Source organism: Tenrec ecaudatus, chromosome 1 (assembly GCF_050624435.1).
Source record: "Tenrec ecaudatus isolate mTenEca1 chromosome 1, mTenEca1.hap1, whole genome shotgun sequence".
Taxonomy (NCBI): domain Eukaryota; kingdom Metazoa; phylum Chordata; class Mammalia; order Afrosoricida; family Tenrecidae; genus Tenrec; species Tenrec ecaudatus.
The window spans coordinates 40,519,890-40,545,275 of record NC_134530.1 but is presented as its reverse complement, the minus strand read 5'-3'; the positions used below and the strand labels follow the sequence as shown (position 1 = coordinate 40,545,275).

Here is a 25,386-nt window from a genome sequence, read left to right as displayed (position 1 = left end):
GGAATGTCGAAGTCTTCAACATTGAATTCCAGGGGAGTGAATGAATGAGTGATAGGAATGATCTGTACAAAGTGACTCTAAAAACATTGTAAACAAAGCAAAACAGACTTAACCACAGCTGCTCGTAGGAAGGGGTTTGCAATGCTAGGACAGTCTTGGGGTCTTCAGAGGGGACCCAGGGAAGCAAGCAAGCCACTGCTGGGAGAGTCGGCAGCTCCCGGGAAGCCAAAATGTCCCCCAGAGCTCTGCACTGTGGCGCCGCAGGGGGACCAGAAGCCTCTGGCTAGGAGGTTCTGGGAGGAGAGCATGCTGGGAGGGGCCGGCTCAGAGCTCCATGTTCCACCACGGGAAGGGGAAGGGCTGCCGGCGCACGTTGGTGCCGCAGTGCACCTCACCGTGCAGCATGTGGTATGTGGTAAAGTCATCGATGAAGGTGCAGTGCAGGCCCAGCGGCTCCAGCAGGGACCGCACCTTCTCCTCCAGGCAGCAGCGGCCATTGACGAGGGGCCCGAAGGGCTTGGGGATGCCCAGGAACCTGCCCAGCACCAGCATGTTCACCTACAGAGAGGCAGGATCCCAGGTCAGAGGCACCACTGCCTTCACATGGGGCTGTGCTCCCCAAGCCGGCAGTTCAAAACCACCAGGAATTCCTTGGAAGAAAGACACAGCTTTCTACACCTGTGAAGCAGAATCTTGGCCGCTCACAGGGGCTGTTCTCCCCTGTCCTCTGGGCTTGCTATGAGTCCCTGCTGACTCGATGGCAGTGGGTTTGTCTAGATGAGGGACCTTGTGTAACACCATCCGGCTGGGCTAGGACGATCCCAAACCTGTAGAACTCCAGGCTCCCTGCTCACAACATGCCCTCTCCTCCCCACCGGAGACCTCCTGGCAACTTTTGTCTATCACTCAAGGCTCAGCTCAGGCGCCACCTCCTCTAGGAGGCAGCCGTGACTGCCTGCACTCAGCTCCCTCCTGTGTCTTCACAGAACCCCCAGCTGACTCATAGCAACCCCAAAGGGCAGGCTCGAACTTCCCCTGCGGGTGTCCGAGCCAGCGACTCTTGATGGCAGTAGAAAGCCCGTTGTTCTCCTGGGCAGCGGTCGGTGGTTTCGTACTGCCGACCTTGCAGTTAGCAGCTCTGTGTGTGACCATTATGCCCCCAGGCTCCTCTGTAGACTGAAGAGCTGCACAGATCCCAGGCCCCTGAGGGCCTCCCCACTGCGGGTCTCTTGGCTGCCCCTCCTCACCATGTTTGGGAAGAAGGCTCCAGCTGTGTGGGGTCCCTTGTGGAGCTCATAGAACTGGGGGATGTCGATGATGTCACGCTCCGTCAGGCCCAGCTCCCGCTTCAGCACCTCCCGGTTCCAGTCGATGCAGCTCTGCGGGGTGGGGGAATGTTGAGTCCACACAGTGCCCTCAGGGCAGTGCCCGGGCCTGGCAGCACCCTAGCACTCCAAGGACCTCTTCGCTCCTCTTTGTCTCTGCTCTGTGCCTCTGCCTGGGTGCAGGACCACCCTACCCCACCCCCTGCCCAGCTCGTCTCTGCCTCTCACTCTGGTTCTGGGTCTCCATCTTCCTGGGCCCTGCATCACAGTAACCCTTGGCCTCTCAGGCTGCCCTTCTGCCTCACTTGGTCCGTCCTGTGCATCCCCCTGTGCCGGGGCAGGTGGCTGAGCCCTCTCTCTGGTGACGCTCCTTCAAAGGAACCCTAAGGGATGGCCCCATGGCCCCCAGGGGACCAACCAACATGAATCCAACATGCAGCCCACGGAGGCTCCAGCCCTGCGCCCCCACTTGCAGGGAAGGTGGCTGAGGTAGGCTGGCCTCCCCTGGCTTGTACCTCCACGTATGAATTATGTTCTCGCAATTTCTTGTTCGATAGGATGCTCTTTATTTTCTGCTGTCTTTTTCCTGTCATGGAGGAAACAACAACAAAAAACAGATGAGCTCAGGGGTCCATTTCCCTCTTCTCGGGCGGTGTTGTGAAGACTGTTTTCCCAGCCACACAATGGGGCGAGCACTAACTAACGCCTCGCGCATGAGTCGCCGTGCACGCTGGGAAGCAATGCTTTTTTCAGAGCAGACACCTTGGGCACACGTGCTAAGACGGGAGGACGTATCCGCCTGGCTTTTCCTGACAGATCTGCAGCTCTCTGTCTAGCTTGCGGTCACCTGCCCGCCTGCCCTGGCCCCAGGGGGAGTGGGGGGGCACAGACACGCTCCACTTACCCCTGACCCCTTCAAACATCACAGCCTCCCCGTGGCCATCCTGCTCCAGCTCCTGGAACAGTTTGTAGCAGGCCCGGGGGCTGGCCAGGAGCAGCCGGAAACCCTGGAGGTGGGAAACACGAATTCAAAAGTCAGTGTTGCCCTTGGGCTTGGCTAAAGGAGTGGGAGGGGAGGACTTGGTCCCAGGCTGGCTACCTCCTCCACACGCCCTACCCAGTGGTGAGGGAAAGAGAGTCAGACCTAGGAACCCAGGAAGGAGGTATGCGGCCTCCTCCAGGCAGGCCTCCAGATTGTACCTTCTGGTCCTGCGCCGGCACAAAGCTCAGGAACTCGTCAATGTGACCCACACTCAGCCAGTCAGAATAGAGCTTCACGGGGGCCTGCACACGCTGGGCCGCAAGGAAGTCCTGCAGGGTCTGGTGCATGTCCCGGTTGGCTTGGCTGCAATGCAGGGGAGAGGAGCGTGTGATTGGCAGGTGATCAGCAGGGGCAGGGCACTTGGTAAGGGGTCAGGATTCTCCTGCATCTAGTGGAGAGATGCCAGAGACCGGAATGCCTCGCCCCTTTATTAGAGTGGAGTTTGGGGATGGTTATCCTGCCTGGAAATCGAGGCACAGAATGACTAAGATAAACTGGGCCAGCCGGCCAGAGCTTAGCTTGAGAACCTCTGCTGTCTGGGGATGTGGAAAAGAGTGGGGCTTGGGGTCAGTCTGACCTGTCAGGAGCCCTGGTGGTGTAGTGGTTAGGAATCGGGTTGAGATCCACAAGGTCAGCACTTTGAAGCCCTGGGGAGGCAAAAAGGGGCCTTCTACTCCCATTAAGAGTTCGGGTCTCGGAAACCCACAGGGGCATTTCTCTCCTGCCCTTTGGGGTCACCATGAGTTGGCATCAGCTCAGTGGCAGTGAGTTCAGTGAGCAGGATGCCTGGTATACAGCAGACGCTCAGGAACTACTCACTGCCTGACAGTGAATCTCAGAGGTGGAGCTAAGATTTGAGCTTAGGTCTATGGGCCTCAAAGTCCACGTTCCTTGTCCTGGACTTTGGTTCCTCTCACAGTCTCTTAAGCTTAGTGAGCTCTCTTGGCTTGGGGCAAGTAGCAGAGGCACCTCTGGGCCCTGACCACCCCTCCCCTTTGCACCTGGGGTAACTGTGGCTTCCAATGAGAATCCTGCCAAGCGGGTACTCCTTCTTCCCGACTGTGACCGGGGGGCTCACTTCAAGGTTCCCAAACGAGTCAAGGCTGGTGATCCCATCCTCCTGGGTCCCTCGAGCCACGTAGCCAAAATCTGGGCCCTGCCACGGAAGAGGCATGCACTGAGAATCCCTGCGTGAGGAGCCGCAAGCGAGGCCCACGACTGCAAGATGGACGTGGTCACAAGGAGGAATCCCGTGGCCCCCGTGGTTAATGCCCCGCCAGCGCTTCGGCATCATGAATGGTGGTGGGAACTCTGAAAGGGCACCAGCCTGGCTGCTGGCTACCTTAGAGTTAGCTGCTGACCCACAGCCCCGGCATCGTCCCCGCCATATGGTTGAGTTTTGGAAGGGGGTCTCCAGGCCTTTCTTCCTAGTCCACCTTCACCTGGAAGCTCAGCTGCAACCTGTTCATAGCAACGCTGACAGCCGAGGGGGGCTGCACAGGAGGGCACTGGCCAGAGCTCAAACTCGGCCAGGGGGTCAGGGTCCTCCTCCAGCATGGAAAACCCCACCCCGAGCCTCACAGTGAATCTTCTCTCTTAATAACCGAGCTGTCAAGGAGCCTCCCATCCTTATTTTGAGATGAAGGAAGAAGCTCCCAGTGGGGGCAGGGCTCGCTCAAGGCCAGTTTGGGGAAGAGCCAGGACCAGAGTTTTCTCCATGGCAGGAGCCTGGCCACACCAGGCTGGGTCTCCATCTCGGCTAGACTGAGAGTCACAGAATAGCCGTGGCATGTCCACGTGGGTCTTCATGCAGGACCAGGGGACAGACCTCCAGCTCCCTGGGTGAGCTCCCTGGGGCTGCTGGGATGCCTGCAGGGCAACTTGAAGCAACACAAATGCATTTCCACAAATGCATCGGCCCACAGTTCCAGAGGTCAGAGGCCCAAACTCAGTCCCACTGGGATTAAGTTGAGGTGTCAGCAGGGCTGGTTCCTTCTGGAGGAGGCTGTCCCATCAGCTCTGACTCATGGTGCCCCAGGTTTGTCGGAATAGAGCTGTTTCTAAAGGCTAGTTTTCATAGAAGTATATCACCAGACCTTTCTTCTGAGGGGCCTCTGAGTGAACATGACTCGCCACTGGTTAGCTGCCCAACGTATTAACGGTCTGCACCATCCGGACACTGGTGGAGGCTCTAGGGGAACCTTCTGTAGTCCTAGTCATCTACAGTCCCTCCTCTAACTTCAATGAGCATCAGTGTGATCCCTGAGCCGCTCATCACATCCGTCGCCTCACCCCCCCCACCCCCAGCGCTGGCCCTCTGCCTCCCTCTCACTGGGTGTTATGAAGACGGATTTCCAATGTTGGGCTGTTGACTGTGAAGTTGGCAGTTCAAAACCAACAGCCGCTCTGAAGGGGAAAGATGAGGCTTTCTGCTCCCGTTGAGTTACAGTCTTGGAAACCCTCAGGGGCAGTTCTATCCTACCCTGTACCCTACCCGGTACAGTCACCATGAGTCAGAACCGACTCAACGGCAGTGAGGTTGGGGGTTGGAGGTACAGCAAATGCACTCAATGCATCGCCCTGCTGGTGTAATGGATTGCGCATTGGACTGCTAACCACAAGGCCAGCAGTTTGAAACCACCAGGCTCTCTGTGGGTGAAAGGTGAGGTCTTTCTACACCCGTAAAGCCTTACAGTCTCAGAAATCCGCAGCAGTCGTTTTACCCAGTCCCATGGGGCCAGGATGAGTTGGCATCGACTTGATGGCAGAGAGTTCGTTAGTGCCGGGGAAAGCAGCCCCGGCCCTGGCCCTGATGGTGTCTACTGTCTAGCTGAGAGAGAATAAGTCATCGAACTGGCCAATGGATTATAACACAGTTGTCTAGAAGAAACCAGGAGGTTGAAGTAGAGAGAGCGGGGCTTGGGCTAGGGGGTCCTCCTGAGGTCAATGAGAAGGGCATTGAAGCTGAGACTTAGAACTCGAGAAGCAGCCCGCGATGTGAATGGGGAAGAGCATTGCAGGCAGAGGGAACGGAACGGCAGATGCAACGGCTCAGAGGTGAGGGCAGTTGGGGGGGCTGCTGGGAGCCCAGCGGGCCCACTGTGGGGAGAGAGCCCGAGATGAAGCTGGGCCGGTGGGCCGGGGCCAAGCCTGGTGGTGAGCTCGGCTTTGACCCTAACTTCCCATCGTGAGCAGTGGAGTGGGCATCCTTTGCCTGTGCTCCACCACGAGGTCACCGCGGCTGTCTTTCTTTGAGGTAGTCTGTGGGAAAGGGGAAGACAGCTCGGCTGATGCGTCTGTCTGTCTGTCGTCTGCCGGGCGTTTTCCTTTAGGAGTCAGAAGGCTTTTCTTGTTGGGCCAGAGAAGCGGGTGTTTGTCACGTCTAGAGTGTCTAATGAGGCTCTGAACCAGCGAGGGAGGGCGAAGCCACGGGGCAGGGGTCATGTTGGTTCTGCTGACCCTGAAACAACACTGACCTGACTCCAGGGCAGAGCAGACCCTGGGACCCAGCAGAATCCCGGCATCCCTACCGCCAGGCCCAGGGCTTGGCTGGGAGGAAAGAGGATGACAGGACAAGCTGTTGGTTAGTTTCAAAGCCTCCTTGTGGGCAGGGTGCCCACAGGATGCTCCTGGAAAAGCCATTGACCAGTGCAAATTTGGGCACCGTTCCCTGGGCACCCGAACTCAAGGGGCAGGAAGGGCTTTGATCGAGGGTCTTCCAAGAGCATGCCCAGAGCCTGAGCCTCTCCACCTCTGAAATGGGTTTATTCATATAAAAAAGAAAAGACTCATTGCTATCGAATCGGTGGCAACTCACAGGGACCCTATAGGAGTTTCCGAGACAATAACTTTATGGGAGCAGAAAGCCACATCATTCTCCCTCAGAGCTGCCTGGTGGTTTTGAACTGCTGACCTGGTGGTTAGAAGCCTGACTCATCACCACTGTACCACCAGAGCGCCTTTGGGCCAATGAATGACATCCACATAAAAGGCTCTTGGGCGAAGTCAGTTAAGTCAGTCAGTGCTTTGTGCCGGGAAGAGAACACCTGGGCCACCGGCTTCATCTCGGTGGTGGTTATTGGTATTCTCGCTGTGTCTGCGTGCACCTGCTGGGACGGTCCAACCAGACTCACCAACATGTCACCCAGCCCGTCACACACTCACACCCTCACTCCCACACTTGGGCACCCACACAGACATGTAGACACAGCCTGTGGCCAATATTTTCACAATCAGAGAATGACCAGTCTGGTCCTGAAAGCCACCAGGGAGCCCCGCAGACTAGACCCTGCCCCTACCCCACAACACAACATGCCTGTTGGGAAAGGTAGCGATTCTGGCTCCACCCCCGCCCAGTCCATCAAGGGCACTGGAGGCTGCCCTGTGCCTTTTGAGGACAAGGTGAGCTCCTGGGTGCAAAGGTTGTTGCAGGCTGTTGCGAAATGAGCCAGATTTTACCATCCAACAAGAGCAAGAAGAACTGGCCCACCTAGCCCTGCCCCAGGCTGAACAGGCAGGGATTGTGCTCAGTGTGTGTGTGTGTGGGGGGGAGGGGGGCTGGTTAAGGAAGGAAGGCCGGGAGGCTTGGACAGCAGGCCACCCCCCCTACCCCCACTCGGGTACCAGCAAGTGATTGATGGGGAAGTCCTTCAGGCCTCTGTTCCGGGGCGAGTCGAAGACCACAGGCAGTATTTTATGTGGGGCTTGGATGTAGCCAATCTCCATTTCATCCTGGGCAGGGCAAGCAGGAACGTGGCTGAGACAAGGGGCAGGGAGGGGCGTGGAGCTGTCCACTGAGTCTCACATTCCATACCCCCCCCACCCCCACATCCTGCCTTTTCCTGGCTCACCCTTCACCCCCACTCCTGCTGGGTGCCCTGGCTGGGGGCTGGAACCCTGACCTTAAGGAGCCTGCATCTGAAAGTGACCAAGCCAGGCAGCTGGGCAACTGTCACCCATGGTAGAGGGTGATGGGAAGTCGGGAGGCCTGTGGGGTTGTGGGGAGGGGCACCTCATACTATTGGGGTGAGCCAGACAAGGGTTCCTGGAAGGAAGGCGGCCTGGAGGGAACCAACAGCCCCCTCCTCTGTCACCCCGGCCTGTGCCAAAGGAGGGGCATAAAAGCCCCCACCGAGGGCATGGGCAGGAGGTTTGGAGATGAGTCTGGTACAGATCCTGCTTCAAAGGACCTGTGTCTTATTGGCAGGGAGATGTGATAACCCAAACTCAACTCACTGCCACCGTGTCAGTGCCGGCTCTTAGCAACCCTATAGGTCAGGGTAGACCTGCCCCGGGGTTTCCCAGGCTGCCAGTCTTTATGGGAGGGGCGGTGGGAGGGTGGGTGGGAACATGTAACCCACTAAGCCACCAGAGTACCTCAGGCAGACGTGCTCCTGGGCATAAGTCTCTTGTTAAGTGGAACCGTGTGAAATTGCCATTTGCCTAGGTAAGCAGTGCTGGCATGTAGGCGGTTTCATCTGGTTCAATCCCTGACATCATAGAGTGACAAAGGTGTGGGCAGGGGCACGGCAGGGAGGACCCACGGGGAATGATGAGCTGACTGAGGCCCGGCCTCTGCTTGGTGAGCTCACTGGGCCGTGGGAGGTGGGCCGTCGGGGGTGGCTGGGCAGGAACAAGCTAGGGTGGCAGCCAGAGGGGTTGGACCATTGAGGCAGGCTGGGGAGGAGGCCTGAACAGGGGGCTGAGAGCCAGCAATGCTCCTGGGTGGGCATGCAGTGGACCACAGCCCACGTTGATTGGCTCACTGACCTGAGGCTCCCAGCTCCCTGCCTGTCTGAGAAAGGGTGCCTGGCAAGGCACTGGGTTGGAGCCTTGGAGACCTAAGTGCCCAGAGCACCTGGACCCTCCAAGCTGCTTACCTGCATCCACTTGTCATCATTGTTTTCTGCCTCAGGGCAGATGATCAGCTTGCACTTGGCTTTCTTGGCCAGGGCCCTCAGGGACTTCAGGAAGGCCTTGTTTTCCAAAAAGCTGGGCGGAGCAGAAAGGCAGACCCTCAGCGAGTGTCCTGGATTCGGCCAGTGGCCAGGGCCAGGCTCTGAGGGGCAAGCTGGACAGCCTGGTGTCCCCCTAGGGGACGCAAGAGCCCAGGCTGGGGCAGTGGCAGCGGAGGGGCTGGAGGCAGTCACTCCAGAGACTCTTCCAGTCTGCCCATCTCACGCGTGGCCTTCGAATCAATTCAGACTCATAGTGACCGTATACGATACAGGAGGACCGCCCGGTGGCTTTCTGAGAAGGTAACTCTTTTTTTTTTTTTAAGATGATAACCCTTTAGGGGAATAAAAAGCCTCATCTTTCTCCCTCAGGGCAGCTGGTGTGATTGGTGGTTTCAAACTGCCCACCTTGCGCTTAGCAGTTCAACCCGTATCCATTTTGCCACCAGGGCTCCCCGGGGACAGGAAGCCGCGTCACCGATGGCAGAGAGGGAGTCCCTCGACCCACCTGGGGACACTTAGGGACCCAAACGTAGACGTCTGACCCAAGCTGCCCTCATACCTCCACCCCAGAAGCAGCTGGAAGTGAAGAGGAGGGACTGCCTGGGGCCCCCATACTTGCCAGGGGCTCTCAGGCCAAGGACCAATGCCTAGGGCAGCCCCAGAGGTGAGGCCCAGCAGGTCAGGGGTGGCCAGGAACATGTACCGTAAGCCGGTTTCCAGGAGTTTCTGGTGCGGGAGCTTGGGGCCCAGGGGTGGGAGTAAGGAGTCCACCCCCGTGTTTGTCCCTGTGGCCCTCACCTGCACACATACACCTCCTGTGGGGGCTGGGTGTTGGGGGTCATGATCCACGGGGCCACGCGGAAGGTCACGTGGTCTTGGAAAACCAGGACTTCGGGGGTTTCCTGTGGGAAGGGGCCAAGGGTCAGGACACCCTCCAGGGTCTAACCAACGTGCCCCGCTTCCCTGGAGACTGTTTGGGGTCCCCCTCCACAACCCGGCCCCACCCTGAGCTGCTGTCTTGGCTTACTGGGTTGGAGGTGTCCAGCAAAGAGATTCCGAGGGAGATGAGCCCCGGGAAGCTGGCGTCTGGGAACGCGAGACCCTCCACGTGGAAGATGGCACTCTGCTGGCCACCGGAGAGCTGCAGGGCATGAGAGGACTGCTTGGGTCCCAGGACCATCCTGGGCCTGGAGAGCGACTTGCCACCGCCTAGGGGAAGGGCAGGGGAGACTCAGGGCTGTGCCCCACCTCTGCAGACCCTGTTTCTCTCTGGTGTGGGAGCAACCCCAGGCCACTGCGTGGGCCCCACGGGATGGTCCTTGCAGCCAAGTAGGGCTGGTGTTGCCCCGTGGAAGTGGAGGGCCCAAGTCCAGGTGGGCTGTTACTCCCTGGGCCGGGGGCGCCGGGGAAGGGAGTCATGGAGGTACGTTGGCCATTCGGAACGTGACAGGAAGTCCAGAACACCCTATGGCTCATTCATAGTCATTCACTCCTGAGCATCTGTTCCAGCCAGACCTCAGTGGAGACCTGGGGACACTGGAGAGAGTCACTGTCCTCGCCCCAAAGTGCACAGGGTGGTAAGCAGGAGAAGCAGCCTCCAAACAACAGAGGGGAGAGGGGCTGTGATGGAGGGAAGGCCAGAGGATCAGGAAGGGCTTCCTGGAGGAGGTGGGGCGTGGCAGATGAAGGTCAGTGGAATTACTGTGGCACAGAAAAAGAATGGAGCTGGCCAAAAGGTTGGCTGTTGGGGCCCATCCAGGGAGGTACGCTGAAAGACAGCCCTGGCGAGCTGCTTCCTGAAGCCCAAGCCTTGACCGGCCCACGCAGCAGCTCTACTCTGGCCGTGAGAGACCACCGAAAGCCGCAGGAACGGGGCAAGCCATCCGATGGGGCTCCCGCAGTCTGCTCCAGCTGCCCTCTCTTCTCTGCCCTCACCCCCAAACCCCCCTGGCACACCCTGCTCCAGTCCCAGCAGCCGCCCAGGGTCCACCAGCCCACAGGCCTGCCCTCAGCCCAGGGCCTTCACGCTTCCTGTGCCCTGTGCCTGGCTTGCCCTTCCTCGCTGCCCAGCATCTGCTAGTCCCACACTCCCTGCTGCCCCAGTGACAACCGCCTGGGAAGCCTTCCCCCTACGCTCGGACTGCCCCCCACTCCATGGACACACTCCGTATTCCACGTTGTTAGAAGTGTGCTCAGCCCTCCAAGGTGACCCGAGGGTGGGGCTGGCTCTTCACTGCTCTGTCCCCAAGGCTGGAGCCGAGGGTGGCACTTAGCAATCACTGATGCCTTTCATTAGCAGGGGGAAGCCCTGCTGGGCAAATGGTTAATGCGCCGGCCTGCTCACAGAAAGACTGGCGGTTCAAGTCTACCCAGAGGAAAACCTCGGCACTCTGCTTCTGAAACCAGCCACTCACTGGCAAGCCCGTGGAGCCCGGTGCTGCTCAGACGGGCTTGCCGCGAGCTGGAATCGACTCTGGGGCAATGGGTTTGCATTTGATTAGCAGGGTGTTGGGAATTGCATTATGGTCAAAGCATGCAGTCTGTGTGGATTAAGACCCCCCCGTGTGTGAGAGAGAGACAGGGGCAGCGAGAGTGGAGCACAGTCTTCAAAGTGGCTCCGAGGGAGGCTGCTTGTTGCACAGAGCTTACTACCACCTTCTCTCTGGGCGTGTCTGTGTGCGTATGTACATCTATGTGTGCGTCTGCGTGTGCATGTCTCTGTATGTGTGTGCGTGCATGCCTGTGTGCGTCTGCGTGTGTCTCTGTGTATGTCTGTCTCTCTGAATATGAGTGTGTCTGTCTGTCTGTGTGTATATGCGTGCGTATGTTCGTGTGCTCACAACGTCTCCATGTCCCCTCTAGAAGACAGTGGCTGGATGCTGTCTGTCTGGTTCTTAGAGCCTGGCACATCGTGGCACTCAGGATGCCCCCAGTGAGGCTGTGCCCGCTGGAGGGGGCAGGCAGGGAGGCACACTCAGAGACAGATGGAGGCAAAGGACAACGCACCCTTGGATTGAAACACACGCACTTTGTCCATCTCCGACTCGGCCACGTGGAGCACCAGCTGGCACTTGGTGAAGAAGTCCTGGGGGGTCTTTGTGTTCAAGATCATCATGGACATGTCCTGCAGGTCTGGAATGACAATGGGCGTGGCCTGAGACCGCTGGCTGGCTGGACCTGCATGGACACTGGGCTAATCTCCCACTAGCCACCTCTAATGGGCACTCGCTGCCCTCCACCCCCCATTTTTGAGGGCCCTATTTTCTGTTCCCCATGCTATTTCCAGTGTTTTAAATGATCTTTGTCATCCTGGATGGATGTGGGGTTTGGGGTCTTCCTCCACGAGGATGTCAACTTGGCAAAGGCAGGAACACTGTTCACTTCTTTGCGGCTGTGCCCCCAGCGCCCGGCGCCAAGAACCACTTAGAACAGTGGTGAGCAGGCAGCAGGTGCTTGATAGTGGCTTGCAGAGTGGGCGGGGTGGAGCTTCCTCCCTCTGTCCTGGGCAGGAGGGGAACCTTGTGACCCGACTCGGAACAGTAACGGCTGAGGGGTGCGGTGGATGATGGTCAGGCAATCGTTTCTGATAGGCATGTGCCGAGCCCAGGAGCTCAGAGCTGTGGAATCAGCTAAGCTGGAATCATGGAACCATGTGAGCTGGAAAAGGGAGCTCGTTTCCTGGTGCCTCATCAGTAAAACTGGGGGACTAGGGCTCATTCTGTGTGTCAACTTGGCCTTGCCTTTGGCTTCCAGTGGTTAGGCCAATTACTAGACTAATTGCTGTTCCACGGTGTCTTCTAACACACTAGACTGTCATCACTCTCCACGGTGTCATCTAACACACTAGAGTGTGATCCCTCTCCACGGTGTCATCTAGGGTTCTGTAGTCAGGACAGAGGTGACGTCCGGGCGGTGGTCAGCCTCCAGACAGCAGAGAGATCTTGGTAGAGTCCAGGCTTCTCCTTACTCTGGACTCCTCTTGTTGGCCGAGGTCTCAGGATGAAGTCTCGGGGTGTCTGCAGACTGCCAGCTCATCTACAGAGTTTGAGGTCCCCAGATGCTGGAACCCCATGAGCTAAGCCCTTGAAGTAAGTCCATCTCTCTCTCTCTCTTCATAAACACATACAGTGACCAGCAAGTATGTCTCTGCTCTGTTTCTCTGGAGAATCTCAAGGTGAGAGCTAAGCTCAGTGGCCACCCTTAGGGTTTTTTATGCAGGTAGAGTGAGGCAATGTCCATAAGTACACATGTGGGTACATATAAAACACGACGTGCGTGCTGCAGTGCCTGGCGTCCTGTACGGACTCACAAAGGACCCTGCATTTGGTTGTGACTCTTTCAGGCTGGGACTCTGTACGGAGGAGTTTCCCCCTAGACTCAAGCCAACTTGACAGTCTGCCCATTACTGTTGTTCTAGAAACTCCCCAAGAAGATTACAGCCATGGCCCCGGCATTGCCAGCCTCACCCTCTTAGCACACGCCCCATACATCCCTGCCATACTTCAGCAGCCCAGAGATGTATCTGGGGGGGAAGGGAGGGGCAGGGGGCTGCACCCCTGTCCAGTCTACCACCCTCCTTGTGCTCCAAACTTGTCTGGTGTCAGAAGGCCAGTTTCAAATCCTGAGCCTTCTTCTTATTACCTACGTAACCACGGGCAAGTTGCTTAAACTCCCGTGCCTCTGTTCCCCACCTGAAGGATGGGGGTGAGGACCTCGTTCTGTCTGAGTTTAGTGTGAGAGGATCAAAGAGTTCCTAGCTCTGAAGGGCTCAGAGCAGGACCTGCTCTGACATGCATGTGGGGTTATTTTAGGTTCTAAGAGCAGAAGTTTGGGTTGGACAGGGGTCAAGGTCATGGGAACTGGAGCTTAGAGGAGCCTCAGTGTTGGTCTCAGCTCTTCTCTGACTGCTGGGTGACCATGGGCAGTCCCCGTTTCTGCACCTCTGGAATGGACACATGGACAAAGAGCACTATCTCTGAGGCTGGCACATGACACGACGCGACGCGGGCCGTGTGGACAAAGCCCTGTTTCCCAGGACAAAGCCTCTGGGTCTTTACCTTTGCAGGTATGCACCCCATCGTCCTCGAAGTCCATGGCCGAGGATTTGGGGTTGTCTTTGTCACAGTTCACCAGCAGGATGGCTCCCTGTCGGCTGGGGCCCCAGGCCCAGGCCCCCTGTGGACACCGAGGAGAGGGGGGCTGCTTAGGAAACTGCAGGGGGCCCCTACTCTCTGTGGGAGTGGAACAGAGCCATGTGCCCCATCACCTCATCAGCTTCTGGCAGGTGACACCCCCTGCTCCCACATCAAGTAATTCTTTGATCCCAGGAGGGATGTTTGCTGACTTACAAACCCATAAACACACCCTGGAAATACACTCCCAACTGTTTCTCAAAATGTGCTGCAGTCAGTGGAACGGACTTGAACAACTTAAAAAAAAATGCTGACTTCACACACCCAGCTGAGCTCAATATTGATGTCAAGATTCGAATCTAAATAGTTCCGACTACACGAACTCTTAATTACTCATTGACTCATTCGTGTGGGTCTATTCTTAGCAGCCGGACACTTGTGAGTTCACAGATGAAAGTGAATTCCACGGCCCTGCCCTGGGGGAAGCGCCTGGTGCTGACACCTTCCATTCCAGAGAGCCAGCACCACCGCTGGGGAGGACCAGAGTGAGCGGGAAGGTAAGGCGGATTCCAGGTAATTTCCCCAGAATCTTCTTCCTGCTCTCCCACCCTCCCCCTGTCGATGGATTCCACAAAGTCGTTGTGGGGGGCCAGGGACACCCTAAAGTTTGTCCACGGACCCAGGGTTCAGACCACTCCGACGGGCCCCTCTTTCCTCCACACGCATCCTGTCCCGCTGGGCTCCCTCCTATCCCGCCCTGCCATTACTGCCACCCTGGGGACGGGGGACAGGCAATGGCAGGGACACATATGTCCCCAATGGCCAGGCCCAAAGGTGGGTTAGCCCCAAAGTGGGTGCTTCAAGACCACCCGAGGTGCTTTGGGATCCAGGCCTGGTGCTCTGCTTCCGAAAGGCCCCCACCGTGCAAAGTGGAGCAGTTAGTCCTGAGAAGATGGTGCATGCCCATGCCCACGTCGAAACACCAGAGGTGATTTTCTCCCCTTCTTTTCGGTCCACACCGAGTATCTCTTTGGGCCAATTCCTGTCACTCTGGCACACAGGAGGCAGACGGCCATTCTCTTCATCACCACTAGGGGGACCCCCAGCAGAAGTCAAGGGAGCATCTGGGACGTTGGCCAAAGATGGCGAGGTACCTGAGGGCCCTGGGCTCTGGTCGGCGTCACCTTGCCTGTTCGGGTGATGTCAGCGAGCAGGGAGATTTCTGAAATCCCACCAAACAAGAAGAGAGGGTTGGTAAGGGTACAGTGTGGGGCACTCCCCTGGCTCTGACCGGGCAGGCCCCCATTTCAGGATACTGTGCACCAAGGGTGGGAGCATTGTTCTGTCTCCACTCCCAGGGGACATAGGTTCTGTCTCCACTCAAGGGACCCCTTCCCACAGCCCCAAAGGCTAAGGCTGCAGTTCAGACATCCCATGGGTAAGGTGACCCGACGTCCCACTTTTTAACAATTTTCCCCATGTCCCGCGGCGTTTTAAAAAAGTCCCGATTTTTGGAAAGAACACATGACAAGCTAGGGTATACGGTTTTTGGCTGCCATGTGGCTATTTCGCCAGGATATGAGTTTTATCCATGGTGTCCCGCTTTACCAATGTTAAAATCTGGTCACCTTACCCATGGGGGCTTATGACCAGACACCCCCTTCCTTCCAGGGGGGCACACTGTGATCTAAGCCAGGCCCTCGAGGTTTGACCAGCCCCCGGAGTTTCAGAAAGAATTCCCAGTCACTCCAACAGGTCTCATGTGAAGCCCTGTAAGGCCATCTTGTGTGTGTGTGTGTGTGTGTGTGTGTGTGTGTGTGGTGGGCGGGGAGGCCGGTGCTCCGGGACTGTGACCATCTCTTACCAACGCCGGTGAGGCAGAGCAGAGCTTGGCTTTGTGAAGACTGCGCTCCAAAGTAGGAAATCCAAACCTGCGGGACACGAAAAACTCCGCTCATGCATTCCCACAGACACTGCCTGCCTGCGCCCCACCCCACGCTGTGCCTGCCCAGGCCTGGGCACTGCGGCGACGAGGCTGGCCCAGACTTGGCCCCCAGCTGTAGGGAGAGCATCCGAACAGGCAGAAAGGCTGGCAAGCAGCTCCAGTAACACAGGTATTGCACAAAGGAGCTCAGTGGCGACGCAGACAGTGGCTCGGCTAGAAAGAGGGGTTCAGGAGCGCCCGGAAGAACCAGACCTCAGAGAGAGCAGGGCCTGTGTTTTAGAGGCGCAGCAGCTTCGCGTGGGAGTGGTCTCCACAGAATGGGGGCTGGGGGGATTAAGAGACACCCCCCCCTTTTGAAGTTCAACATCGCGGAGGCCATATCCGATGGCCGAGCCTGTCCTGAGGAAGGGTAAGCATCCGAATGGATATTCCCATGTAGAAGTCTCCCAAGCAAAATCCAAGAGTTGCCCCCGGAGGAAGAGGAGCTCCGGGGAGTTTGACAGGTTTGGACCTGCCCTGGAGAGTGGGGAGCCAGGGACGGGTCGTGGTTAATGAAGGTCGCCTCTCCGATGGATACAGACATCAGTCTCTCTTGTCTCCTTGCTGTGCTCTAGTCTGGGGGGCAGGAGGGGGGGCTTTCTTCTTCTTCTTTTTTTTTTTTTAAGGAATGAGAGAGTGAGAGAGTGAGTGAGAGAGCAGGGGGGGCTTTCTAACACATACATTCCAGTCTTTTCCTCCTGGGCTGGAAATGGTCCACGGGCTTCCTGTTGCCCCCCCGAAAAAGAGGTCCTTGATGCTAAGCCCTTCATAGGGGCTCCAGTTCTCCCTCACTTCCCTCTCTACCCTTCCCGCTTGCCACATAGAACGACCTCCATTTCTCCAGCCTGCTTTGCACCCTCTTCTTCTAGGATACACACACAGACCACCTCCGCTCTCACAGCTCCCACTTGCGTGGACCACTCTCCCACGTGGGGGGGTACAGGTCCCCAGCACTCGAACGGGTCCTAAGGGGCAGCTTTATGATTTTGGAAATTGATTTAGGCAGTGGGGCACTGGGGGCCCTTGCCCCTATGTCGGGACTGAGGACGTGAACATATTTTCCAATGGGCACAGAGCTTTCAAAGAGTCTACACGGCCCACAGCGAGCATATTGCATGGTCAATGGGTCAAATCATACACAGGCAACAAGCAGTGAAGGGAGTCGTGGTCTTGACCTAGTGCTACTTGACCTTGAGGTCCCTGAGCCCTCCCCAGGGAAGTAATCTGTGATCAGTATTGCTACCTTTGATCAGGGGTCTGGCTGTGCACTGTCGGATGGCTCTTACCTACAGACCACCTGCAGGCACAGGGGAATAAATAGCCATGCGCGAGTGATTCGTCTGATACGGTAGCTCCTTCCTGACAGTTCCTTTAAGGGGCGGGGGGAGTGGTATTGGAGGGACTGTGTCCAGTCATGAGAATGTATATTATGATTTATTTATATCTCATAACCGTGAGGGTCTTCTCCCACCAGAGTTGCATTTGCAGACCCATAATTCCGAGCAGAGAAGATTTAGCAGTATTACATTCTCATCCTGTCCCTCAGTTTAACACACACACACACACACACACACTCACACACACACACACACACACTCACACACACACACACACACACACACTCACACATGCGTGCGCCTCAGCCCCTTCCTGGATGTCTTCTGTGACCATCCCCTCCAAGACCTGCTAGCTCCGTGCTCCCATTGCTGATGACAACTAACTTCCAGCTCCCAGGGAGGGGCCTGCTGGGAGCAGGTGGTCCTTGGCTTAGATCGCTCTGTGAGACCCCCAGACGGTCCTGCTGACTCTATCTGCAGCCAAAGGAGTATAGGGGCGCAGTGGTGGTCCTCTAAAAGCTATGTTTGCATCCTAATCTCCGTGAAGGCTGGCGCCTGTGCAGGTGGCCTCATTTGGGAACAGGCTTTGCAGAGGGGATTAAGATGAGAGATGAGGAGCTTGTGCTGGATTTTGCAGGTGAGCCCTGGGCAAGTGTCCTTCTAGGAGTGAGGCAGAGGGACAGAGGAGGGGAAATGTGACTATGGAGGCAGAGGACAGAGCGGTGTGGCCAGAAGTCCCGGAAAAGCAATACCAACAGGGGCTGGAAGAGCCAAGAACCACGTTGCCCCCAGAGCCCCTTGAGCCTGCCGACCTCAGCTCGGACTCCCGACCTCTACAGCTGGAAGAGAACAACTCAGTTGCTGTAAGCTCACTGTTGGTGGTTCAGTTCACGGAGCAGCTTCAGAAAATGAACACCAGGGACATGAACCAGGCCCCCCTGGCACATTCTGCATGCACGGCCATTTGCCATTCTTTACCTGTATCTTACCTGATGCCCTTGCTCCTGGGCTGTGAGCCCCGAGGAGGCTAAGACCGCATCTGCCTGACTTTCTCCTGTATCCCGGTGCCCAGCAGAGTCCGGAGTGCAGTAAGGAGCTACCACACTTTGGCCTGGTGAGTAAATTCCACCCCTCTTGTGGCATTCAATCCCCTGGCCTCCCCGCCTCATCGTCTATGAGGATGCTAGGGTTGGGCCAAGCCACCCTGGGCTTCTCCAGAGGGAGGGGCTGCCTCGGGGCTGGGACTGTGGACCGAGGCGGGACAGACAGCGCAGTTCCTGCTCTGAAGGCCTTCCTCCACGGAGCCCACCCCACAGCGGCCCCACTCACCTTCTGGTCGCTAACGCTCTGGCTGCAGGTGTTCATGTTCACGGTCACCTCCAGCGCAGGGTCCAGGGGCCATTTGGAGGAAGCTTTGGGGTTCTTCTTGAGTGGAGGGCTGTGAGCCACCTTCACAACCACTTCTGGGGAAGCAGTGATGCCGAAGGTCGAGCAGCCTTTGGGGGCACATCTGCGGGGGACAGATGGAGAGACCCGGTGAGGAAGGAGCGGGCCCACCACTCTCACCTCAGGAGTGCCAGGCAGCCCGCGCCTTGATCACGGGAGTAGGCACTGTCAGGGTGTCAGGGGAGAGCGAGGCCCTGACTGGAAGGGCTTCCACCTGAACTAGGAATGTAGCAGGAAGATGTGCGTGCCACGCACACACACATGTCTATATGCACATTTGGAGGCTTACACGTGCACACGCGTGTCTATATGCACATCCGGAAGCTTACATGCGCACATGCATGTACATATGCACATAGGAGGCTTACACACGCACACGCGTGTATATATGCACACCGGAGGCTTACACGTGCACACACGTGTCTATATGCACACCCAGAAGCTTACACGTGCACATGCGTGTATATATGCACACTGGAGGCTTACACGTGCACATGCGTGTATATATGCACACCCGGAGGCTTACATGCACACACGCGTGTATATATGCACACCCGGAGGCTTACATGTGCACACGGGTGTATATATGCACACCCAGAGGCTTACATGCGCACACGCATGTATATATGCACATCCGGAGGCTTACACGCGCACACACGACCTGATGTCCCCTAACAGAAGCCGTGCATTTGGAGTTTGAAACATCAAGCTTGAAAATGACCGCCAAGTCAAAGGATAAATAATACCAGATATTAAAAAATAGTAGAAGTAAACTGGGGAGAGGGGAGGCATAAAAGTGGTAGTTTGTGTCTTCAGTACTTCTATTTTCTGAAGAACAAAACTAATAAAGACCAACAATTTTAAACAGTGTGCCATCCCAAAAATAAAGAAAGGAAAGGTGGCAGAAACCTAGGAACTAGAAAACAAGTAAACCGACAAGCTACCAGTTGATTCTTGGAATGGAATAATCAACCTGATTATCCGCCTCTGACCAGGCTGATCAAGCCAGGAAACCGGGGGAAGTGACAAACAGAGCAGATCTTTTTGTAAGCAGTTGGTAAAGGGAAACAACAAGCAGACAATCCCACAGTGAACGGGGAAGTTTCTCAGAGCTTCCCTGGCGGATTGGGAGCATGGCCAGGAGATCCTTCACCGCCACACTTCCTCTGGTAGGCAAGGGAAGGCCCGAAGGCTGAAAATAAGCGGCATTGTTCATCAAGCTAAAGGACTCTTGAGACAAATGAAAACTAAAGAGTCAAGGTCGAGCGAGATGGTCCCCGGGAGCCCCGCGCACCATGACCATGACGGGGAAGCCTGCCACCTGCACGCTCAGTTGTGGATGAGAATGTTGTGAACTCTAGCACTTCTATTGGCTGATTTTTGGAAGCAGAGGACCAGGCGTTTCTCCCTCATCCATCTTTGTCCATCAGCAGCATCACAACACGTGATCCTCTACGACCATCCAGGCCTTAAGGGTAGGGGCCTTGCTACCATTTTGCAGACGAGAAAGCGGAGGCTCCTAGGGGTGAAGTGATGTGTCAAGGGCCGGATTGCCCTTGCTATGGTGAGAAGCCGAGGAGACTGGAGGACTCGTGCTGGAGGCAGCAGGAGGGCTGGGCAGGAGGAGGAAGAGGTCCACTTAGCTGAGGGATGAAGAGGTGAAGAAGGGGGAAGGCTGGGGGGCAGTGAGCAGAACACAGAATCAGTGTTCAGCGCCACCACAGTAGTTGGGAATTCAACATGGTGGACAATGGGGAGCCCAGGTAGGTCCCGGCAGAATGGAGAGGCACAGTCATGCTGTCAGGGGGAGAGACAGCTCAGAGCAAAGACCCCTGGAGCTGCATGAGAGAGAGGGGTCAGGGGCGGGCTGGAGAGTCCTTTGAATTCTTCAGGGCTGGCTTGGCAGGTCCCAAGAAGAATGGGGGATTAAAAAGAAGTCAGGGTCCTGATTAGAGAGGCTGAGGAGACAGACCTGGGTTTGAATCTGGTTCCCACCTCGTCCCGTCATGTAAACATGGGCACGGAGGCGGAGACTGCCGTCACGCACACGGGGCTGTACTGAGGGATGGACACAGTTCCGGCAGCACAGCCGTCCAGACAACCCAGGTGCAGTCAGGACAGTTCTAACTCATGGCGACGCTGAGTCTCAGAATGGGATTTGGGTTTTAAACAACATTTCATTGTGTTTTGGGTGCAGTCTGCACAGAAACCCAGGTTCAAGTTCAACAGTTTCTACATCCACACGCCTTACCTTTTGTTCTAGGGTGGCTCTTAGCACTAATTCCTTCTGAGGGCTTTTTGAAGACTTTTTTTTTAAATCGTGATTTGGGTGCAGGTTTGCAGAGCAGGTCATTCTTGGATTCAACAATCCATACACATTTTGTTTCATGCCCTGGACTGCACTTCCCACAACGCACTCAATCCACTTCTTCCCGGTGTCCCCTGTTTCCGTTCCTCCTCCTGTCCTGACCTTCTAAACGTCACCCTGGAGCAAATTCTGTCCTTGTGATTTCCAGTGGCAGGTTATTCTAGGATGTGCACCCCTCCCTAGTGCCGCGTCCCCCTTGAGAGCCATTGTCTGGCTGAGAGTTGAGCCGTTGTGTTCCGGTCACTTCTGGTCCTGAAGACCGACTGAAGGCCGCAGTCTCAGGGCTTCCACCAGCCTCAACCCTGTTCTGGGGGCTCTGATAGCTACGTTTTCTGAAGCAGATGGACAGAGATGGACAGGGGACTGCAAAGGCACCCCGGGCTGGACTCGAATCTCTAAGTACATCAGCACGATTACTGCTCCCCGTCCCCAGCCACCCAGGGCCTGCCCTGAATCACACTCACAGCCACCGAGTGTATGCAGCACGGAGGGGAGCTGAGTTTCCAAGGCTGACCATCTTGACAAGAACAGAAAACCTTTACTTTCTCCACCAGAGCGGCTGGTGGTTTCGAACGGCCGACCTTGTGGTTAGCAGCCCAGTGCGGCCACCATCATGCCACTTATTGTTTACTGTGTGCTAGGCACTGTGCCTACCGCTCTACCACCCAGCTCCAGGACACTCCGTGGTGGGTGCCCCGTTGCTGTTTCCTTTCACAGGAAACACGCCCAGGGCCCCGCCCTGGACACAGGTGGCTCCGTGGAACATTCGCGGCAGCACCGCCAAGCAGTCACCCCTCGTCTCATTTCACTGGTGAGGAAACGGAGGCCCGAGGCACCCTGCCCACGGTCACACAGCTCCAAGGCGGTGGCACTGGGCTCCCATCCGGAACTCCTGCTTCTGCCACAAGACCTCATGGAATCGCCGCTCCGGTTGGGAGCTCGGGAGCTGGGGAGGGTGGAGGGAGGCCGGTTGGTCACGAGGATCAGGCTTTGCGGTCAGCAGGTCGGGCGGGCAGGTAGTGCTGAGGGTTGGCAGTGTGGGTGGGGGCGAGCGATGAGGAGGGTTCGCGCAGAGCTGTGGGTCAGGGAGCCAGCCGCCCACGTCCAGGTGCAGCTCCGGGGCGGTGAGGTCATCGAGGGAGGGGGTGCTAACCTGGGAAGCAGCTATGGCTCCACCTCCCTGTGATACCCGCATTTTCTCAGGTGACTCTGAAAGGAAGGAACCCCCTCTCACAGGGGCGTTCCAGACAGTGCGTACAGTGAGCGCGCGGCGTGGCTCACTGATTTCTGGAAAGTTCTCTCCTCCTCTTCCCCTCCCCTTGCAGCTGTGGGCATGAATCTGCCTCTGAGGATGTCTCCCTGAAGGAACAGAGAGGTGGGGCAGCTGTGGCCAAGTGGCCTACCTTAAACCCAAACCAAGCCCACTGCGGTTGGTTGCTTCTGGTTCCCATAGGCTAGCGCAGAACTGCCCCAGGGGTGGGGTAGGTGGGTGGATCTGAGGCTGTACCTCTGCACGGGTCCTCCCAGGGAGCCGCAGCGACGTGCCAACTGCTGACCTTTCAATTAGCAGCCTTGCGATTCGCCCACGGCGACACCGGGGTGAGGGGCAGCATTGGCTGCCCATGTTGGTGAGTCTGCCTCTCTGTCTCTCTCCCCCCGACCCTCCTTCCGGCCCTCACCCGCTTTGCTCCCACCAGCAAGGAGGCTCTCCCTGTTAACTGGCAGGAGCAGGTGGTGACGGGCCTCTCTCGGCCCTTGATTTTCTTCCATTCGTTCAACGAACACATGAGAAGAGCATTGGCCACACACAGGCCCAGGCCTGGGCTCCCACACGCTCATGTACCCTCTCGAGCAGCCCGCTCGCCTTCTCTCTGCCCGCCTGCTGCTGGGGAGACTCAGCCGAGCGGGGCACTGCCTGGCACAGACTCCTGGCCAGGAGGAAGGTGCTTCTGCAGCTGATCTCCCTTTGTGGGCTACCCTCGTCCTCCTGATGTGCCCGACAAACAGCTCCTGCCCCTGCCTAGTCCCCTCAGTGGCCCTTGCGCTCCACCTGGCCCTCACCCTGGAGGAGGGTGACTGTCACTGAGGGGGGATTCCATGCGCTTTGGGGCTGCTCTTCCCTGTCCCCAGGGCTCAGGGCCTTGGCTTGCCGAGTCGGGGAGTGTCTCTGTCCACTGTCCGGGTGTGTGACTGGAGCTGCTGCCCACTGCCCCGGCCGGGGTGGGGGTGGGGAGGCAGGGCCAGGGCCTGCTTACACCTTCTGTGGTTTCGCTCTCAGGTGTTACCAGCCAGCAAGCCTGCCCTGCAGACTAGCTGGTAGCTCTGCCCACAAGGGAAGTCTATGTCCCCTCCACCCCCCACCTCCGGCTGTCACCCTCCCTGGTTCTCAGGCTCCTCCCGGGCGCATCTGCTTAGAGGCCTGCGTGTGATAGCCTGTCTGCCTGACCCACTAACCCGACCAACGAGCCCTGCTTTCTGGCTGGCTGTGGGGAGGTGCCCTCATGCCCAGAGGACACCTGGCTCAGGACTGGGCTGCCAGATACCCATGGGGGGCAGTTCTGCTCTGTCCTGTGCTCCGTGATGACCCTGTTCGTGGCGGCTAAATGGTAATGCTGCTATCGCTAGACATCCTCCGAGTCTACATGGACTCACGAGGGTCCAGGGAGCGCCGAGCAGAGCTGTGTCACAGGATTTCCAGCCGGACTCTCAGAGGAAGTCATTCCACGTTGAGTGGCTAGACACAAGGTCAGTGGTTTGAAACCACCAGCGTGCTCTTGGGCGAGCAAGATGAGGCTTCCTACTCCCGCAGAGTTACGGTCTCAGAAACCCACAGGGGCAGGGCTGCTGTGAGTCAGAACCGACTCTGTGGCCGTGAGAGGGAGACCTTTCAGGAGCAGATCACACAGTGGTTCAAGCCACTTGCTTTGGGACTAGCAATTGCACGGTCCTCCCGGGCAGGGCCCTCAGCCATCCGCTCACCCGGGAGTTTGGTCGTGGCTCGGCCCTTATCAAGGAGCATTTGTTGAGCGCATGGATGAATGAATGGAAACAATTACCCACCATGCCCCAGCCTCCTCTTAGTCCCTGACAGACATTTCCATTTTCAGGCACCATGCCACCCTTTGACATGCTATCACCACACCCCTGTCACAGATGAGGAAACTGAGGCATGGTGCCCCCATGCTGCCCGGCTAGTCCATCGTAGGACAGGGCGCATCTCATGGTGCCCACACTGCTCTGGTCGGCTGAGAAGGGTGGCATCACCAAATGCCCCTGGAGCCATGCCACGTGTGTCAGGAGGCCCAGGCGCAAACCTTGGTCTCGGGCCACACTTGCTGTGTGACCTCGGGTCAGTCACAGCCCCTCTCTGAGCTCCCATTGTCTCCCTGGTGAGGGGAGGCAGGGCCTGTCTACCTCATAATTGTTCTCTGTGGTGAGACCACAGGAACTGGTACGGGCAGGGGTGAGCCGGCCCCGCCTGACGCCCCTCCGGTCTAGGGCTCCTCTCTCCCAGCTGCTCTCCTGGAGCCTGGCGCCTGAGCCAGCCACACGTTCGTCCCCCAGTGCCCTGGACCTGCCCCCAACCCTCTGAAGGCCCCTCTCTCACCTGAAGACGTCCACCCGAGACTCGGTGCCCAGCACACACACAGCATGGGTGGTCTGCTCCGGGGTCACACAGATCATTGCCCCCTGGGCCATGGTCGGGCTAGCTCGTCCCTGCTGCTGCAGGAAGGCCCTGGGCTGGTTCCTTTATAGGGCCCAGCAGAGACCATGAGTCAGCACCTGCGGTGGAGGCCCAGCACTCAGCCCCTTCCTGCTCAGGCCCAGGGCAGGTGTGGTCAGCCCTCCTCTGCCCTGGAGCTCTCCCTGGGACTACTGGGGCGGGATCAAGAACAGCAAGCTTACCTGGTGTTCTAGGAAGAAACAGACCTGACCCCTTGGGCCATGGCCCCAGCCCAACGTCAGCCAACCAGGGGACGCAGAGCAAGCATGGGGCCGGGAGATTTTAAGCAAGAGGTCACAGCCCAGGCCGCACACTTAAAGACCAGAGGGGCTTGGGACAAGTCTCTACAAGCGGGGTCGCTCACATGTTTGCTCTGCTCTCAGGCGTGTCCCGTGTACCGGGCACCTGCCTGTGCACTCTGCCTGGAGTAGCTCATGACACTTTTCGGGACCAGTCACTCTTACTGGCCCCCACTCACCCTGAGGTCGGTACCCCCCCCCACCTGCTTTTCAGAGAGATCACACCACTCAGAAACCCTGGAGCCAGGACTTGATCCAAAGATGGCTGGCTCCAGAGCAGTGGTTCTCAACCTGTGGGTTGCGACCCCTTTGGAGGTCGAGCGATCCTTTCACAGGGGTCGCCCAATTGATAACAGTAGCAAACTGACAGTGATGAAGTAGCAACGAAAGTAATGTTATAGTTGGGGGTCACCACCCCATGAGGAACTGTATGGAAGGGTCGCGGCATGAGGAAGGTTGAGAACCGCTGACCTAGAGGGTGAGACATCTGTGTTTACAGGTGCTCTTCACACTTGACCAAACTACCTCCTCTCTGCAGCGCGAGGTAGACATGTCGGCATCCTTAGTGCCCGCCTCACAGAGGACCGCGGAGGCTCAGAGAGGAATGCGCTTGTCCAAGGCTCCATCGCGAGCGAGGCAGAGCTGGCCTGATGGGATTCTCTGCACACTCGAAGGGGCCCGTTGTTTCCCAGGGGTCAGACAAGACAGAGCAGGAAGGGGACGCCCACCTGACCACTGAGCTGCGGTCTGGGCTCTGGTGCCAGGCTCTGTC

General features: G+C 57.4%; 1 protein-coding gene across 1 annotated transcript; it reads right to left on the bottom strand.

Annotated features, from left to right (window-relative positions):
- Window positions 1–324: 324 nt before the first annotated feature.
- LOC142460365 (protein-arginine deiminase type-4-like) lies at window positions 325–24,290 on the bottom strand. Its single transcript, XM_075562485.1, has 16 exons — window positions 24,199–24,290; window positions 18,107–18,287; window positions 15,321–15,387; window positions 14,611–14,678; window positions 13,382–13,499; window positions 11,331–11,456; window positions 9,352–9,533; window positions 9,123–9,226; window positions 8,247–8,358; window positions 6,991–7,098; window positions 3,369–3,523; window positions 2,526–2,670; window positions 2,230–2,332; window positions 1,841–1,911; window positions 1,248–1,379; window positions 325–558 (listed from the first exon to the last, which is right to left on the bottom strand). Exons 1-16 carry the CDS (start codon window positions 24,288–24,290, stop codon window positions 325–327), a joined length of 1,998 nt encoding a protein of 665 aa, XP_075418600.1.
- Between the last annotated feature and the right edge of the window lie 1,096 nt (window positions 24,291–25,386).